At 44.5% G+C, this 18,546-nt stretch overlaps 1 protein-coding gene and 1 pseudogene across 1 annotated transcript; one reads left to right on the top strand and one right to left on the bottom strand.

The window, feature by feature from the left end:
• The first annotated feature begins 4,374 nt into the window (after positions 1 to 4,374).
• LOC147963573 (putative serpin-Z6A) lies at positions 4,375 to 7,772 on the top strand (annotated as a pseudogene).
• A 4,489-nt stretch (positions 7,773 to 12,261) lies between these two features.
• LOC147963572 (peroxidase 70-like) lies at positions 12,262 to 13,835 on the bottom strand. Its single transcript, XM_087530094.1, has 3 exons — positions 13,529 to 13,835; positions 13,176 to 13,367; positions 12,262 to 13,081 (listed from the first exon to the last, which is right to left on the bottom strand). Exons 1-3 carry the CDS (start codon positions 13,742 to 13,744, stop codon positions 12,521 to 12,523), a joined length of 969 nt encoding a protein of 322 aa, XP_087386220.1. The 5' UTR covers positions 13,745 to 13,835; the 3' UTR covers positions 12,262 to 12,520.
• Positions 13,836 to 18,546: the final 4,711 nt, after the last annotated feature.

The raw sequence follows: 18,546 nt of genomic DNA, 5'->3' as shown, positions 1-18,546 counted from the left end.
TATTACAGATCTTTCACTAGCAGGTAGTTAATCACAGAAATGCATTACATATTTTGTTTGAAACCAGTCTATGAAAGCAGAATAAATGCAGGGGGTCGGTTTCTCAATACAGTACATCTAGAATAAGACAAGCGGAAGAATGGAAGTGTATCAAGCTCACCATGTTCTACTCCAGCACTGTAGCGTTGGCGTCGATCAGGTGGGAGATGTACCAACTACAATGTGCAAAGCAAAGATATTAGTGTGACAATTGGATGTCGGTTTCATTTCATTATTACTGAAATGCAAATGTTATCTCAACTGTACCAAATTCTTAAAAATCTATGCCTTCCCAAATGTCTAGATTTATTAATGAACTAACATCAGAAACCTGAATCTGTGCAACACTAACCAACCTTTGGATAATAATAATAAACGGAACAAATTTTCCATCTTTGCATTGGTATGGCGAAAACACATATATCAGACACCAAATTACTAGCACTTGAAATGTGCCAACTAAAATGAAATACCGGCTTCACCTGCCGTGGATATCCTCTGCTCTATCATGCAATGTTCAAACTTACAGAATTCGTGAGATATATATTTGTCAACATTTTCTATGCAATCTAAGTGAAAATGCAAGCCTAAACCTATGTTGAATATAGATCAGGAATCAAAAGCGGTCGGTCACAAGCGAATATTGGATGAAATAAAATAAGCAGAATATGCCATAGATGAGACAGGCAGAGGTACACATGCTCACTTAAGAGGTTCATTGGTGATGCAGTGGTCGCAGTGCAGGCTAGACACCACCGTCGCGCAACAGAGGAGGTCGCCACGGGATGCACGGCTGTGCCAGATAGGCCACGGGGGAGGTCGGGCCGGGTCGCCACCGTCCAGCCCAACCCGCATGAGCGCACCGAGCTAGGGGACGCCATCCAGGAGGCGGAGAGGCACGATCGGGGGCGCTGTCCGACGGAGAGGAGCCATCGGAGAGGTGTCGGTGATGGACGAGATGCTGCAATCGAAACCCTAGCCATGGGCCAGGGGTCGAGACCGGCAGTGGCGGATCCAGCCGGACTGGAGGAGGGAGGGGTCGAAGACTAGCCCGTCGGTGTGCTGTGCAGTGGCGAACGTCGCCGGAATCAACGGGCGTTGGTCGCGGCACGAAGGGTCGCATGAGAGAGAGAGAGAGTTAGGGTGGATGGGTGGGGGATGCGAAGGATCTGACATGTGCCAGAGCTGCGAGGTGAGAGGAGGGGTGGGAGAGGGCCGGCGACGAGCTGTGGGAATCGGGATGTGGTGGGTGGCGGCGATGGGGAATCGGGAGGGGTCTGCGTGGAGGAGGAAGAGAGGAGGGGGCCAAGGAGGAGTGTTTTAGGGTTAGCGTTTTATGTACGGAGCAATTGGGCGGGCTTTAGCGGGTTTTAGGCGGGCTTCGGGGCTGTAGCAAACCGTCCATGATAGTTTCTCATATTGTCACCGCAAATCCGTCATGGATTAACAGATTTCTTGTAGTGCCACAGCTACCGATTTTGTGGCTCCTTCACCTCCTCGTCGACACATCAGGTCTCGGTCAGGTATTGTCAAGGAAAAACAATATAGTGATGGTACAATAAAGTATAATCCGACTAAGCGTGCTTTTCTTGCTACTACTGGTGAACCTATTAATTTGCATGATGCACTTGCTAGCAAGGATTGGAAGGAAGCCATGGATAATGAGTACGATGCACTCATAAAAGAATCAGACTTGGCATTTAGTACCACCACAACGTGGTGCTAACATAATCGATTGTAAGTGGGTATACAAGATAAAAAGGAAATCTGATGGTAGTATAGACAGGTACAAGGCAAGGTTGGTTGCAAAAGGTTTTAAGCAAAGGTTTGGAATTGATTATGATGATACCTTTAGTCCTGTGGTTAAAGCAACTACCATTCACCTTGTTTTGTCCATTGCCATTTCCAGAGGATGGAGCTTACGACAGCTAGATATTCAGAACGCGTTCCTTCATGGTGTTTTTGAGGAAGAAGTGTTCATGCGGCAACCACCAGGTTATGAAAGTCATAGCACACCACATTATGTATGTAAGTTGGATAAAGCATTATATGGACTTAAGCAGGCTCCAAGAGCATGGTATTCTAGGCTGAGCATGCAGTTACAACATCTTGGGTTCACGCCATCCAAAGCAGATACATCCTTGTTCTTTTATAGCAAAGGCAATATCACTGTTTTTGTGCTTGTTTATGTTGATGATATAATTGTTGCTAGTTCAAGTCAAGAGGCCACCACCTGTTTGCTTAAGGATTTAAAACTTGAATTTGCTCTCAAGGATCTAGGTGATCTTCACTATTTTCTTGGCATAGAAGTAAAGCAAGTCAGAGATGGCATACTTCTCCCACAAGAAAAATATACAACTGATGTTCTAAAGAGGGTGGGATTGGAGAATTGCAAACCTGTCAACACACCAATTTCCACCTCAGAAAAACTTACGGTTGATAGTGGAGAAGCTCTTGGTCCAGAAGATGCAACAAATTATAGAAGTGTTGTTGGTGCTTTGCAATATTTAACACTTACACGTCCAGATATTTCTTATTCAGTGAACAAGGTATGTCAATATTTGCATGCTCCTAGAACTACTCATTGGACGGCAGTTAAAAGAATCCTAAGGTATCTTCAGTATTCTCAAGGGCTTGGACTTCAAATTTTCAAGTCCCCTTCCTTGCTTGTTACTGCATATTCTGATGTAGACTGGGCAGGGTGTGCTGATGACAGAAGATCCACTGGTGGTTTTGCTGTGTTTCTGGGATCTAATCTTGTGTCATGGAGTGCAAGGAAGCAAGCTACTGTCTCAAGATCAAGTATAGAGGCTGAATATAAGTCATTAGCAAATGCCACAGCTGAAGTAATGTGGATACAAACATTACTCTATGAGCTTGGAATTAAAGCTTCGAAGGATGCATGGTTATGGTGTGACAATATTGGTGCAACTTATCTTTCAGCCAATCCTGTCTTCCATGCACGAACAAAACATATTGAAGTGGACTTTCATTTTGTCAGAGAGAGTAGCTCGAAAGCTACTTGAGATACTGTTCATTCCTACAGGGGATCAACTTGCAGATGGGTTTACTAAACCCTTGACAGAGAGAAGATTGGATGAGTTCAAATACAATCTCAACCTTAGCAAGGCTTGAGGTTTAGATTGAGGGGGAGTGTTAGAATTATTGTATAGGGATAGGAGAGGTGTTTAAATTGTATCTATCTCTTCTTCTCTCTATCTCTTGTAACGACCTCCCCTGGTCGATCTCTTTCTGTTCCCGTCGATCTCCCCCTGGTCGATCTCCTCCTCTGTAACTTGTCCACCAAGGCTTTGCCTCAATATATACAACGCGGCCCGAGACAAAGGGTTCTATGCTTCCGAAACTACTTTACAAGGTCAGTTATATATCCGAGAAGAGTGGCCCGTGACCATGAGGGAGCCACAAGAGGTTTTGAGTAGCACACCTTATGGAAGATCCTATTTAGCCGAGTTTGTGTTAGTTTCTAGTTCCATCTATGGCAGTGACTCTAGCGTTTAAAGATCATTCATGTTTTGCCCTGTTAGGAACACACGAATTTCGCAGGAATTTCTTAGGGATATGATCCTATGGGAATTTTCCAATAATGCCTTCCGGGCTGAAGGATTGCTTTTGAAAATTGATATATGAATCCTTCCTTTCCTTCCCATTTTGGATGACTATCAACATCTTCTCAAACTTCATGTATTCACTTTCTCTAAGAATTCCAATGCAACACGTCTCCTCTCTCTCTCTCTCTCTCTCTCTCTCTCTCTCTCTCTAAGTCAAATGACCATGTTATACAACAACTGCGTTTCAGATTCATGTACGAATGTACAAAACATGGCATCCAGTTCCTGCAATTTTTCTATTTCTATGCTTTTCTTACCTCTTGTTCCGAACTTGCTCTCAACCAGTCGCTATGCCGAGTGTTCTACCTTTCAAGTTCTTGACAAAATACACTCCGCAAAGATTCTGACACTCAATAAAGACGTCGATTCCGCTAGCGAGGGAAGGGTCAGTCACGTGCTGCCGTACGGGTGACTCACGGCAAGCCAGCCGCGCTAGCTGCCCACAGGCGAGGACCAGTCGGCCCGCCTTTGGATGTGCGGCCACATGCTGCTGTGCCATTGGCCGACCTTCAGCCTCATGTGGAGTTGGTCCCTGACACGCTTCTGATAGCGGCCTTGCCACTTGAGCCGGTGGTTGAGACTGTCGGGAAGGGGGTTGCTACTCCACCACCACCCCCTCCTCCGGCACCAGAGCTGGCGCCACGACCGCAGTTGGGGGTGACTCTACATGCCGAAGTTGTCGGCATACGGTTGATGAGACGGTACTATGGACACAAATGAGGATTCCTTGGCCAAGGATATGCAGTGTAAAGGAAGGCACAACCTTGACAACCAAGGTATTACGTCGTCACCCAAATCCTTTTAGCTTTTTCCAATACTGCCATCGTTTCTAAGCTGAATAATGTAGGTGTTAGTCTTGGAAAGAATGAGAAGGATATTTCTAGTTCGACTAACGCTTTGAAACATTTGGAATATGACCAGTTAAAAGTTACTCCACATGTTTCTAGAAAGTCTTATGCCTCCCATACCGACGAGGAGGAACTGCATGCCACATCAGATGGTCAGTTACTCTCTCATTTAGTAGGAGCGGTTCCGTACATGGGCCTAGATGAACCCGGGCTTAGTTCATTGACTGAGCTTACAACATCCGGACGTAAATCAAAGACCACATGTTCAAAAAAAGATATAAAATCCCATAAGAGGGCGAAATGTTCTAAATCTCCTATTGTTTCCTCATGAATGGAATGTTTTTCAAGATCAGAGGTCTTTGGGACTTGGCTAAACATTTATTCACTGCGGAATGTAATAGGGAATACAATTTAGATTTTTTTGGCTATCTTTGAAACACGGAGACATGATTTCTCAGTAAGTTTGCTTAACCATCTTTCTGGCGGGCTGGACTTCACTTGGGTTTCACGACTGCCTAGAGGTCATTCTGGGGCATTTTACTTGGCGTGAATACAGGGACTATGGATATTTTTGCTAGTTCGGATGGTGAGTTTCACATTAAACTCCATATTCGCAACAAGGCCCTCGTCACCATGTATGGGGAATCCCAGGATGAGTTCAAGGCCGATTTTCTCCATGAACTGGTTAATCTGGCGAATGATAATCCCTATCCTATTCTTATAGCAGGTGGGGATTTCAGTTTGCTTCGATTTCCAAATGAGAAAAGCCACGTCGGGTTTGATAATCCTTGGCCTTTCCTTTCCAATGCTGTCATCGATAGTCTAGATCTGCAAGAGGTTTTCATGATTGGAAGGCCACTTGGGAGAACAGTCTTCCAGAACTGACATATGAGAAACTAGATCGCGTTTTGATGGATACCAATTGGGAATCAAAATTTCTTATGGTGTCTGTTCGTGCTCTACCTTGTATCGGGGCTATATCAGACCATGCACCCATTCTCCTAACTTCTGGTTTGCCACGACCATAACATAGACACAAGTTCAAGTTCGAACTTGGGTGGTTGCTTTGGGATGGCTTCCATGACATGGTCAAGGAGGCGTGAGAGAAACCGGTGGTTGGGCCTACCCCAATACACAAATGGAATAACAATTTATCCTAGAAGGTGATTCAAATAGTAGATATTTGCATGGAGTCGCAAATGGCAGACACTAGAAGAAAATTATTCATTCCCTACAACATGATGAGGGCACGATTGAGGGACATGCGCAACTTAAATGTAATATCATTTGTTATTATAAAATTTGTTTAGAACACCAGAGGAAGGAAACTTCTCAATAGATGAGTCCCGAACAGATGACATCCCCTAGGTCTCTAATGAGGAACACAACCTTCTGACAGCTCCATACTCCAAGAAGAAAGTTAGAAAGACAGTTTTCCTAATGGAGCACAACAAAACACCGTATCTGAATGGTTTTCTCGCTGAGTTCTTTGAACTTCCGGAGACCCCGATGGCAATATACATCACTTAATTGGAGACCCCGATGCTTGCTCGGAGCATTACACCATAATGATTGAGCTCTGCGACACCACCAACCATCTAGGGCGCCCAAGCACTCAAGAATAACAAGCTCTATGCACTAGTAGAAAAAGGCCCATTTGTCCCGGTTCATAAGGCCCATTTGTCTAAGATCGGGAACCGGGACTAAAGGGTCGGTACTAAAGCCCAATACCTTTAGTCCCGGTTCTTATACGAACCGGGACAGATGGAGCTTCATGTGGCCGCTGCGGCTTGCCCAGACAGGAGGGCCTTTTGTCCCGGTTGGTAGCACCAACCGGGACCAAAAGGCATCCATGCGCCAGCAATTCAGGGGCTGAGATTTTTGTAGGGGTTTCATATATTAATTGTGTTAGCTAGCTAATAGAGAAAAGTGTCCTCTCTTATCTCCGTGCTTGGTCGACGCTATGTACTATATGTATAGAGAGGACTCGACACACTATCTAGTAGTAAACAAATGAAAAAAACCATTAAGTACAAAAGATCGTCATGAACATATAAAGAGAGAAGTGATCAACCTCTCCTTCTCCGAGTGATCAACCTCTAGCTAGCGGAGCAAGCAGGCCCTCCCCACGCGGATCATCTTCACTGTATCCGTCCGTGCGCTGCAACGACCTCGCGGGGTCCGTCGTGCGCTGGCGGAGCAGGCCCTTGCCGACCGGCGGGCCATGCGTCAACTTCGCGTGCGCCGTGTGGCACGACAAGACAAGGCTTCTCAAGCCCGCGTACGCCGCCGCCGCCGTCAAGTCGTACAGGGCGCAGACGCGCGCCGTAAACTTCCGCGAAAAGGTCAGTGGTCGATCTATATGCATGTGCATGTTAATCGTATATAGATCGATCGAGTGCAATTAATATGTGCGTACTTACATACCTGGTGGTGCAGCCGGTGGAAGCAGCGAAGCAGATCAACGCATGGGTGGCGGCGTCCACGAATAACCTCATCCCCTCGATCATCAATCCACGCCCACTATCCGAGCTGACCGACGCCGACCTCGTGGTCGCCAACGCCATCTACCTCAAGGGCGAGTGGCTCAAGCCTTTCCGCAAGGAGCAGACCAAGGAGGACAAGATCCACCGCCTCGACGGCGGCATTGTCGACGTGCCCTTCATGCGTGACCACGGCAGGCAGCGCATTGCCTGCCACGACGGGTTCAAGGTGCTCCAGCTTTACTACAAGAGGGGTCAGCCGTTGGCTGCTCAGCCATCGGCGCTCTACTCAATGTGCATCTTCCTCCCACACGACCACGACGGGCTGTGGCGGCTCACCGACAAGATCGCATGCAACAATGGCTTTTTGCGCGAGCACCTGCCGACGGGCACCGTCCTAGTCGGCGACTTCCGCTTGCCCAAGTTCAAGCTCGCGTTCTCCACCGACATGACAAACGTTCTCCAGGACTTGGGACTCAAGGACGCTTTCAACCTGTGGAAGGCCGACCTGTCCAACATGGTGGAGGAGAGCCCTGGCGTGAACCTTGCGCTGGAGAAAGTGCTACACAAGGCTGTCATCGAGGTAAACGAGGAAGGCACAGAGGCGGCCGCCGTCACCGCTGCTGGTCTTTGCAGAAGTACACGGCCGGGCCTACAAACCGCCGGTGCGCGTGGACTTTGTGGCTGATCACCCGTTTGCCTTCTTCGTGATGGAGGAGGTGTCGGGTGCAATTCTTTTCACAGGACACGTCCTTGATCCATCAAGGGAGTGACGGGAAGTGGGGGTGTTTAGCGGAGAGATGACACATACATCTATAAGTGCCAATGAGTTGCCTCAGGCTACTTTAGCCAAGGCTCGGGCAGCAGTGGTGTTTGTGCCTTCACCTGCTGTTGATGCTGTAGTTCCTTGAGAAAAGAGATTCTACCATGCACGGGATCTCCCGTGCATGGCTCAGCCGTCCATTCTCTTGAAGATTAGGCTACATGCATGTTGGCCCCCACTCAAGCTTTTATATCCCTGACACACATTAATACCCCAGCCATGCATATTTTCCCATATAATTTCAAAGCTTCAATCTATATTATTTTTTGAATCACAATTCCAATTTAGAATCCGTTTACATATTTGAGTTCCTTGCAGTTAGGACTTTGAATTAAGACCACTTTCGAATATATTTTGAGAGGCTTTCAAGTTCATATTTCAAAACATGATAAAACTCTATGAAATATAACAACACAATCTAGAACACAAAAAACCTAATGAAACCCAATAAGTTCTAACTGTATTGACACTGAATGAAACATTATGAGACGATCTCGAACAGATGAGCCACAGTGAAATACTGAAATAGTATGATTGTTTTTCCTTCTGAAACATAATAAAGCATTTGAGTTTTTAGCACCTTTATATTGTAATGCATGTGTTTGTAGAAGGAGAGAGCAGATGAATAGTGCACTGTACAAGTTTGATGATGACGCATATATTTGTAGCATTTCTGATACAACACTCAATGAATATGAGAGTATATAGATAAAGAAATAATATCAATTATCTTAGTGAAAAAGGTGAAATGGATCCCACACAAAGCATTAATTGCTCAGACATGCACGGTACCTCCCGTGCATGGTAGAACAGCCGGTCTCGTAGTTCCTTCGAATGTTTTTGTTCCTTTTATTCCCCTCCTAGTGCGCGCTCTTCCTCAGGAAATTTCATGGATGGTGGTGGACAACGTAGGAAGAAAGTTGGTGCTGTGATTGTCCCTTCACGGTCCAGCCTCTGTATAAAAAATCTTTCATTTAAATAAAGATCCTTTTTTGGAATATGAGGAGGTTCGGTGCTAGGGGGCGCCAGAATTAGCTGTGTGACTTTGTTCGTGATTCAAGTATTGATATTGTTCGTGAAAGATTGTGGATGTCGCCTGGGGGGGGGGGGGGGGGTAGGCGCTTTAAAATAATTATGATTTAGGCTTAAACAAATACGGAATAAAATTAGTGTTTAATTTCACAAGCACAAAACTTGAAAATCGACTAGGCTCAACTATGTGCACCAACAACCTATGCTAAGCAAGATAAACAACTAAGTGATAGTAAGATATATAACATGAAACATTATGGCTATGACAAAGTGAAGTGCATAAGTAAAGGGATCGGGTAAGAGATAACCGAGGCACGCGGAGATGACGATGTATTCTGAAGTTCACGCCCTTGTGGATGCTAATCTCCGTTCGAAGCAGTGTGGAGGCATAATTCCCCCCAAATGCCAGTAGGGCCACCGTAATCTCCTCACCCCCTCACAAAATGCAAGATGTCGTGATTCCACTAAAGGGCACTTGAGGGCGGTCACCGAACCCGTACAATTGGCAACCCTTGGGACGGTCACCGAACCCGTACAATTGGCAACCCTTGGGGGTGGTCACCGAACCCGTACAATTGGCAACCCTTAGAATGGTCACTGAACCCGTACAAATTGCTCGAGGCAATATACATAACTTAATTGGAGACCCCGACGCTTGCTCGAAGCTTTACACCACAATGATTGAGCCCCGCGACACCACCAACCATCTAGGGCGCTCAAGAACTCAAGAGGAACAAGCTCTAGGGTACCAAGCACCCAAGAGTAATAAGCTACTCAAACTTCACTTCCAACGTGTCACCGTGGAGAATTCAAATCTATGCACCCAATGCAATGGCAACCACAAAGTTCATCATACCGTAAGAAGTGACTACGATACTTTCATGGTATAAGGAACTAAATCACACATTAACAATCCATATTATAACAATTGACTTGTGATGATTGTATCTCAAAGTATAACAAGCAAGTTTTGGTCAATTCAATATGATTGTTCTTCTAATGTCATACTTTTAAAGTTGTTTTAGGAACATCATTACACTTAATGATATCTCAAGATCTGAAAAACATGATCACCAACAACATTTGAGCTAGTCTTAGAGGCGAGACTAGGAATCAGATTTTACCGTTTGTCATTTCACACGTGCATATGAGTTTTCCACTAAATTGCATATTCCAGGATCATAGCAGTTGTAGCATAGAAAATAAACTCTTTATTACAAACATGAAAATATAATATTATTGCCTCTAGGGCATATTTCCAATAGGTAGAGTCATCCATGGCTCCGGTATCATCGGCTTGTACGTCATGTTTTCTAGAGCACTCACATAACATGTCATGGGCCGCCCAATGTGACCTAGGATGGAACCGACTTAGGGGTTCTCGGCCCGACCCACCAGGCCGGATCTGACATGCCAACGACCACCTAGGCCATGGCACCATCACCCTCATTAGGGGTGGATGTCTTTTGAGGGAGAGGACAATTGGCAGTGGGAATCGTGGGGCAATGTCATCACCGGGGAGCAGTCTCGTTGGTGGAGGTTGCATTGGGGCTATCCTGAAGGGAGAAGACATCGGGGCTGGGATTGTACTGCGTGTGGCCCAAAAAAATTGAAGGTGGTTTATGTGAGAGAGGGCGGACAAAGGAGGAAGAGAAATGCATGCAGGGTAGGAAACTGAACCTTACATATTTTTTTACGATTCCCCAAAGTTTAGCTTAACTATTCTCTGTGCAACATTTGTTTCTTTATACGAGCGCCCCACATGATTTGGCTCCGATTGCAGATCTGCTCTCTCATGTAGTATTTCGAAATTACTACTACCTCTGTGCTAAAATACAAGAAGTTTTTTTAGGCTTGTTTAGCCTAAAAACAGGTCTTATATTTTATGACGGAGGAAGTAGTTCATTAACATGGTATGGTTTGGGGGCAATAAGTTATTCGGTCTAGGCGTCTAGCTATGCAATCCATGTCCACAAATAAGATGAGCTGTGCCGGTGCGGCCCAAAAAAGGAAAGGTGTGGTGGGAGGCAAGGTTAATGTACTGAAGTGATAGAAGAAAAAAAAATCTTTAGAATCATACACATTGTAGGGAAAAGAAATCATGTATCCTTTGGGACGCAGATCTTTGGGTGCCAATGCACACAAACTGGAATATAATATTAAAAATTACAAAATTAGTCAAAAATCATAAAAGTTCTTGGAAACAAGAATAGTATAGTGGTATACTGATGTGAAAAGTTTCGCGAAGGAATGACTAGCTTCCATGGTGTTCTAGACAAAATAAAACAAAATCAGCACTATATAAATATTACAATTAGAGTAGGGCATTTTGGAGACCGAGCTCTATGGAGCCCTTTATTTTAAAAAATTCAAAATTCATAAATTTTAGTTTCATTTTTTTTGAAAATAAATACACATGTACTCAAGGATGTAAAGTGTATGTGTGAAAAAATTCCGGATGAAATACCTTGAATCACGAGCTGCACAAAAAAAAACAAAATCATGGCCTTTAAAGATGAACAGTACAGATGCTAAAAAGCCCTACATTTGTCTTTTTTGTGTAGTTCACGTTTTAATATATTTTGACCTGAAAATTTGCACACATGTACATTATATATCTAGGTATATGTGTATTTATTTTTAGAATTTTTTGAAACTGAAAATTTTGAATTTCAAAGTTTTCAAATAAAGGCCTCCATGGAGCTCGGTCTCCGTTTGGCATTTTCATTACAATTGACACTTTTGTAATAATCAATTTGTTTGTTTTTGTCCCAGAGTCCACGGAAGTCACTCCTCCGTGAAACTTTTTATACGAGTATAACACTATACCATTCTTACTTCCAAGAATTTTCAGAAAATTTTCATTTTTATGCAATTTCTATTTATTTATTTGAAAATCAGGCTCAATGGGACCCGAGAGCCATTGGCTATTTCTGGTATCCTTGGCTGCTATTGGTAGTTGTATGTGATTCATACAAGGGGCTTGCTTCAGTACGCTCCTGTCTTAATCTCTATTATTGGGGAGTTTGTTTCGTCGCCTCCACTCCGGGTTTTTTTTTTGCATCGCCTCCACTCCGTTCAATCCCCATTTATTGCAGACGTTTGTTCCTACCGGTTCGCCTCACCTCCTTGCCCGATTTTCTCTTCACAATATTTACCTTCCCCTACCCATACTTAAATCAAACTAAATCTTTTCAAAATTTAGAATATGGTGCGTGTAAGGTATGTGTTGGACAAAACTGATGTTGAATCACTAAAATATGTATAACCCGTTGCAACATATGTGCAATTAGCTAGTAAAATTAAACCAAAGAGTCAGACTCAAAGAAAAGAAAGATCGAAAAAAATCCCTCTTCACATTTGTTTTCTCTCACAGTCACAGTTTTGTCGCAAATATCACTCCAGTGTTCCATAAAAAACAATGCATGCTTGGTTTCCTTTATAGCACAGCATGTATACGTCGGAGCGACTTACATGATGAAGCGGGTACCTTACAACCCTGGAGCTTGAGGTACTTACCTATGGATCCCAGCCCCCAGGCATTATCGAACCAAACGGCTCTTATTCTGCCATGCATGCTAGCTGGTTGGTACGTAGCCAACCTAACTTTACATACACATTTTAGGCCTATATATTTGTAACACATATGGCGAGACGATGGACGGATCAGCTGTTGACGACCCTGCAGTTGCGCCTAATCTGGCCGGCGGTTCCCGTGAGCGGATTGATGCTCCCCATCTTGATCATCGCCGTCACAAAGTCGGAGGCGAAGAGCGCCGGGTTAGCGACGTACTGGCGCACCAGCGCGTCCTGGGAGCCGCCGTTGAAGAGCACCTGGTCGGAGTTGAGCAGGCCGCGCTTGGCGACCAGGTTGCGGTAGTAGGCGTTGTCGAAGAGGAGCTGTGTCTGCACGTCGAACGGTGCCAGGTTCTTGTCGCCGTTGGGGGCCTGGGCGGGGCAGGTGCGCTTGCGCAGCGTGGCGAACGCCGGGTCGATGTTGGTGCCGTTGTAGATGTGGTCGCGGAAGTTGAGGCACTGGGAGAAGCCGATGGTGTGCGCGCCGGACAGCGCAGTGAGGTCCTGCGGGCTCAGCTGCTTCTTGTCGAACGCTTTGATGAGCAGGCCCAGGCTTAAGCTTGGCGCCGGGAGGTCGCTGTTCGCCTCAGTCAAGCTGGCCGTCGTTGAGTCCCGGCGGCCGAGCGGCACCGACCAGCTGGGCCCGCCTAGCTGCAGGAACGACGTGCGTACCGATCGATCCAAGCGTTGTCAGCAACAAGAAAAGTGCAGTGTAACCACTGTCCATTGATTGTATTGTACGTACCAGGAAAGTGCCGTCCCGTGCTGCGAGGGCGGCGATGTCGGCGCAGGAGACGATGCCAGGGCAGAGCAGCTCCACGTTCTTCTTGATCTCGTCGATCACCTCGTAGCCCCGCACCGAATCCACGTTCGGAAAGGCCGTCTTCTCGCCAACGAAGCTACCCACGTCATCCAAGAGAATGGACCCGTCACAGCCCTACATATACATATATATAACGTAATCCCACCATTAATCCAAGAGAATGGCCTAATTAAGCGTGTTCACTAGAACAAATTAATACTATGCTAGTACTGTATATGATGGTAAATCAATTCGACATAAGTATCTTTTGCTAACGGCTCATCTAATTTAGTTACTTGGACAAAGCAGTCGTGGAAGTGGAGCCTGAGGAGGGAGGCGCCCATTCGGCGCTCGGCGAGGAGCGCCTTGATCATGGTGGCCCGCACGATGAGCTGCAGCGTCGGGCAGCTCTTGGCGTAGAACGACGGCGACAGCTGACCATACGCGGAAGAGGAGAGGAGGAAGAGGGCAAGCAAGCAATGCCGGGCCCTACAGCCAGAGCTGGAAGCCATGGCTCACAAATCTATCTAGCTACGTACGTAGGCTCAGTGTGTTCTTTCACCGTAAGGATTGCTAGCTCAGTGGCTTTGTATAACTGTGGCGGGCACGAGCCACCTATTTATAATAGCACTCTTCTTTCAGTTGCATGAGATGCATGTAGAATGGTCAAAGTTAGGCCGCTAGGGTTGTGGAGAACTATGACAAGTTCCACGTGGTATCTTTCTCTGGTTGACTAAGAGCAACGCATCTCCCTGTAGATGCCAAAAACTGATCTGTCTTTATTTATATATATGTTGCTCATCTGTCACTGCCAAATGGCATTCCAGTATATATAAGAAATTATGTATAAATAATTTAGTGTGTGGTTGTCGATCTTTATGGATAAAGATCATCTTCAGCAAACTAATTTTATGTAATTGCTGATAGGACATGGGACCGGAGAAGGATATGTGATCAAGTCATGATGGCAACTATTCCAGGCAAACAAAGATAAAAGAATAGAAAAAACATAATTAAAGAACCATTAGAGCAGTGTTCCAAGTGCATTCATAGTGGGAGGTAACGGAAATGCGCAGGAGCACGTGAGTGCGGGGCACTCACCTGCCAAGTCCTACTGCCCGCTCGGTTTGCCCCGCGATTCGCGCAGTAGTTCAATCCCACATGAGGGCACAGTAAAATAGAAAATCCCTCAAAAAGTTTTAAGTTTCCACAACAAAACTTATAGTTTTTGCATCTAAACCAGTCAAGTTTCAATCAATTTTAGATATATAATTTCAAGTAATTTTTCCATCGGTCCTAGACACAAAATAATTGATTTTTATCGATCACTCGTACTAAGTGTCAACATTGAAACTTAACATTTAAAAAAAGTCATGGAAATATATTCAAAATGGATCTTATTTGAAAGTGTTGGTCACGAGAAGCATGAATATGAAAACAGAACTTAGTTTGGAATTTTCATTTAAAAGACATAAAACTTTGAAAATCGGAAGCCAAAATAAAAAGCGGACACGAGGGACATGCGTGCGCCCGCACTTGCATGCCACAAATCCTCTCCCTAGGAGGCAAGTGTTTAATTTTGTTTGCGGGATGAGAGGTGAATTAATGTTGCCATAGGTCAGCTAAATTCAATAGTATGTCTTCTATTGAATTCAGATGAGATATTTCGAACTTCCCGGAAACTTCATTAAAACAAAGGAAAAAAGGGGGATCCCTTTAACAATCTCTCCAACTATTCCAAACTTCTAATAGACTTCCTGAAAATCACTGTAACACCCATGAAACTCTTCAAAAGGAGGCAAACACAAAACCATATACAACTTCTTTGAAACCACCTTACTAATTGAATCCTCGATTGTGGGAAATAAAACCTTCATTGAACGCCACCATGAACCTCTATTGAGACATACAAAGATGAAAGCAGTAAAAGTTGTTTCATTTATCTGGTATCAAATTTGGAATTTGAACCACCATGAACCGTTCTTGTGACATCTTTGGTTAGAGTGATACTCCTTAGTGAGAACCTAGTTATACCACCGCGGTTGCCACATCACCTAGTCAACTCCAACCCTCTTTCCACATACCTAAGCACCCAAGGGCCAAATAGTGCTTGATGCACCGATAGAGGTACATATAGAGTACATGCTTGACATAAGATGTTGGACTGAAAAGGGATCGAGAACAATACATGTTTTGAATATAGCTAAGAACTATGTTTCCGCACATAAACATTATTTCATTTACCTTTGTGGAAAATATAACATTCTTTCAACATATTAATTTGACAACATGACATACATGAAAGGGCCAAGTCCTGATTTAAGTGTGTAACTACATGCAAATAGATCATTTTTAACAATCACCGGGGGGGGGGGGGGGGGCTTTCTCATCAGATTTATGTGTGTGACCAAGTGAAATAGTTATTATTTGAACGACCAACAGCGTATAAGTCGTGAATAATTATCCTAATAGTGAGTCATGAAGTATATATGATTTTCTCCACTGGAGGCACATGCATTTCTTGAATCCAATTTTATCATAATGACAAGAATGTTGGTTCTTAATTATGATGGTTGTCACTCCTTCATATTCGCTTGAGGAAGATAAACAGTAGGGAGCAACTCCGTAGCGAATCTTCACTCGGTTACTAGCTAGTGAACTCCTTCTAAAATTAAGCATGGATGCCTTAATACTACTGGCTTTGTTCTTTCTTTCTACTTTAGTTTTTTGACTTGCTCGAAGACTGAAGCTCTTCTGGCAAGTATCAACATGTCAGAATTTCAAATAATAGTTTATTGCGGCTCAAATCAAAAGGTAACATGTTTGTATGTTCATGTTTTTGGCCAAACAACATATGTGAATGGGTAGCTTTCAAATTGAGTTCCAAAATAGTAGATGATGCGAAAAGCAGTGGGGGTGTCATACGCAAAAGGAAGCAACACATAGGATGACAGGCAAATCGAGTTCTTGCACAGTTTCGGTAATCCATGCATCTCGATCGGAAAAGAATCAATAGAAGGAAAGTCGGTTATGAATTTTATATTGTTTAGATTATTATTATTATTCATACTTTTGAAAAGGCACCTATAGAGAAATGTCATATGTATATGTCTGAAAGTATACTTTGCTCTGTCCAGAAATGTAATAGACTCTAATACGTCTCCAACGTATCAATAATTTATGAAGTATTCATGCAAACGAAGTCCAAACGCGACACTTTTTGACAAATGTTTTAGAACATAAGAGACCCCCGAGGCTTCGTGGGAGGATGAGAAGACCCACGAGGAGGTGACAAGGCAAATCGGCGCCCAGGGGGGTGGCCACGCTGGGATACCTTGTGGTCCCCTCATAACTCCGTTTCGAGTGATTCCAACTTTGAAAAAATTTATAAATAGGGAAACCCCCAGATAAACGATAAACCTAGAACTTTCACACCACCGCCACAAACCTATATTCCGAAGAAATCCCATCTGGAGGCCTTTTTCGGCACCGTACCGTAGGGTGAAATCATCACCGGAGGCCATCTTCATCATCCCGGTGGTCTCCATGACAAGGAGGGAGTAGTTCACCCTCGGGGCTTAGGGTATGTACCAGTAGCTATGTGTTTGATCTCTTTCTCTCATGTTCTTGATCCAACACGAACTTGATGTAAACAGGGGTGTTGTTAATATAGTCAGATCATATGGTGTTTTCCCCTATCTCTATCTTGTTGTGATGAATTGAGTCTTTCCCTTTGAGGTTTCACTATTATCGAATTGAATATTTTGGATTTGAGAACACTTGATGTATGTCTTGCAAAGGAATCCAGATTTCACAAAAGAACCAAACACATCAAGAGACGCTTCAACTCCATCCGGGATTTAGTCCAGGTGGGAGACATAGAGATTTGCAAGATACATACGGATCTGAATGTTGCAGACCCGTTGACTAAGCCTCTTCCACGAGCAAAACATGATCAGCACCAAGGCTCCATGGGTGTTAGAATCATTACTGTGTAAACTAGATTATTGACTCTAGTGCAAGTGGGAGACTGAAGGAAATATGCCCTAGAGGCAATAATAAAGTTGTTATTTATTTCCTTATATCATGATAAATGTTTATTATTCATGCTAGAATTGTATTAACCGGAAACATAATACATGTGTGAATACATAGACCAACAGAGTGTCACTAGTATGCCTCTACTTGACTAGCTCGTTAATCAAAGATGGTTATGTTTCCTAACCATGAACAAGGAGTTGTTATTTGATTAACGAGGTCACATCATTAGTTGAATGATCTGATTGACATGACCCATTCCATTAGCTTAGCACCCGACCGTTTAGTATGTTGCTATTGCTTTCTTCATGACTTATACATGTTCCTATAACTATGAGATTATGCAACTCCCGTTTACCGGAGGAACACTTTGGGTACTACCAAACGTCACAACGTAACTGGGTGATTATAAAGGAGTACTACAGGTGTCTCCAATGGTAGATGTTGGGTTGGCGTATTTCGAGATTAGGGTTTGTCACTCCGATTGTCGGAGAGGTATCTCTGGGCCCTCTCGGTAATGCACATCACATAAGCCTTGCAAGCACTGCAACTAATATGTTAGTTGTGAGATGATGTATTACGGAACGAGTAAAGAGACTTGCCAGTAACGAGATTGAACTAGGTATTGGATACCGACGATCGAATCTCGGGCAAGTAACATACCGATGACAAAGGGAACAACGTATGTTGTTATGCGGTCTGACCGATAAAGATCTTCGTAGAATATGTAGGAGCCAATATGGGCATCCAGGTCCCGCTATTGGTTATTGACCGGAGACGTGTCTCGGTCATGTCTACATTGTTCTCGAACCGTAGGGTCCGCACGCTTAACGTTACGATGACAGTTATTATGAGTTTATGCATTTGATGTACCGAAGGTTGTTCGGAGTCCCGGATGAGATCACGGACATGACGAGGAGTCTCGAAATGGTCGAGACGTAAAGATTGATATATTGGAAGCCTATGTTTGGACATCGGAAGTGTTCCGGGTGAAATCGGGATTTTACCGGAATACCGGGAGGGTTACCGGAACCCCCCGGGAGACTAATGGGCCTATTGGGCCTTAGTGGAAAAGAGAAAAGGGGCAGCCCACAGCTGGCCGAGCGCCCCCCCCCCCTTCCCCAAGTCCTAGTAGGACTAGGAGAAGGGGCCGGCCCCCCCTCTCTCTCCTTTCCCCCTTGAGAGTCCTAGTTGGAATAGGATTGGAAGGGGGAGTCCTACTCCCGGTAGGAGCTCTCTCTGGCCGGCCAGCCCCCCTCCCTCCAACCTTTATATA

Source organism: Triticum urartu, chromosome 6A (genome assembly GCF_056163025.1).
Source record: "Triticum urartu cultivar PI428250 chromosome 6A, HENAU_Tu73, whole genome shotgun sequence".
Taxonomy (NCBI): domain Eukaryota; kingdom Viridiplantae; phylum Streptophyta; class Magnoliopsida; order Poales; family Poaceae; genus Triticum; species Triticum urartu.
This window is presented reverse-complemented; position numbering and strand designations above follow the sequence as displayed.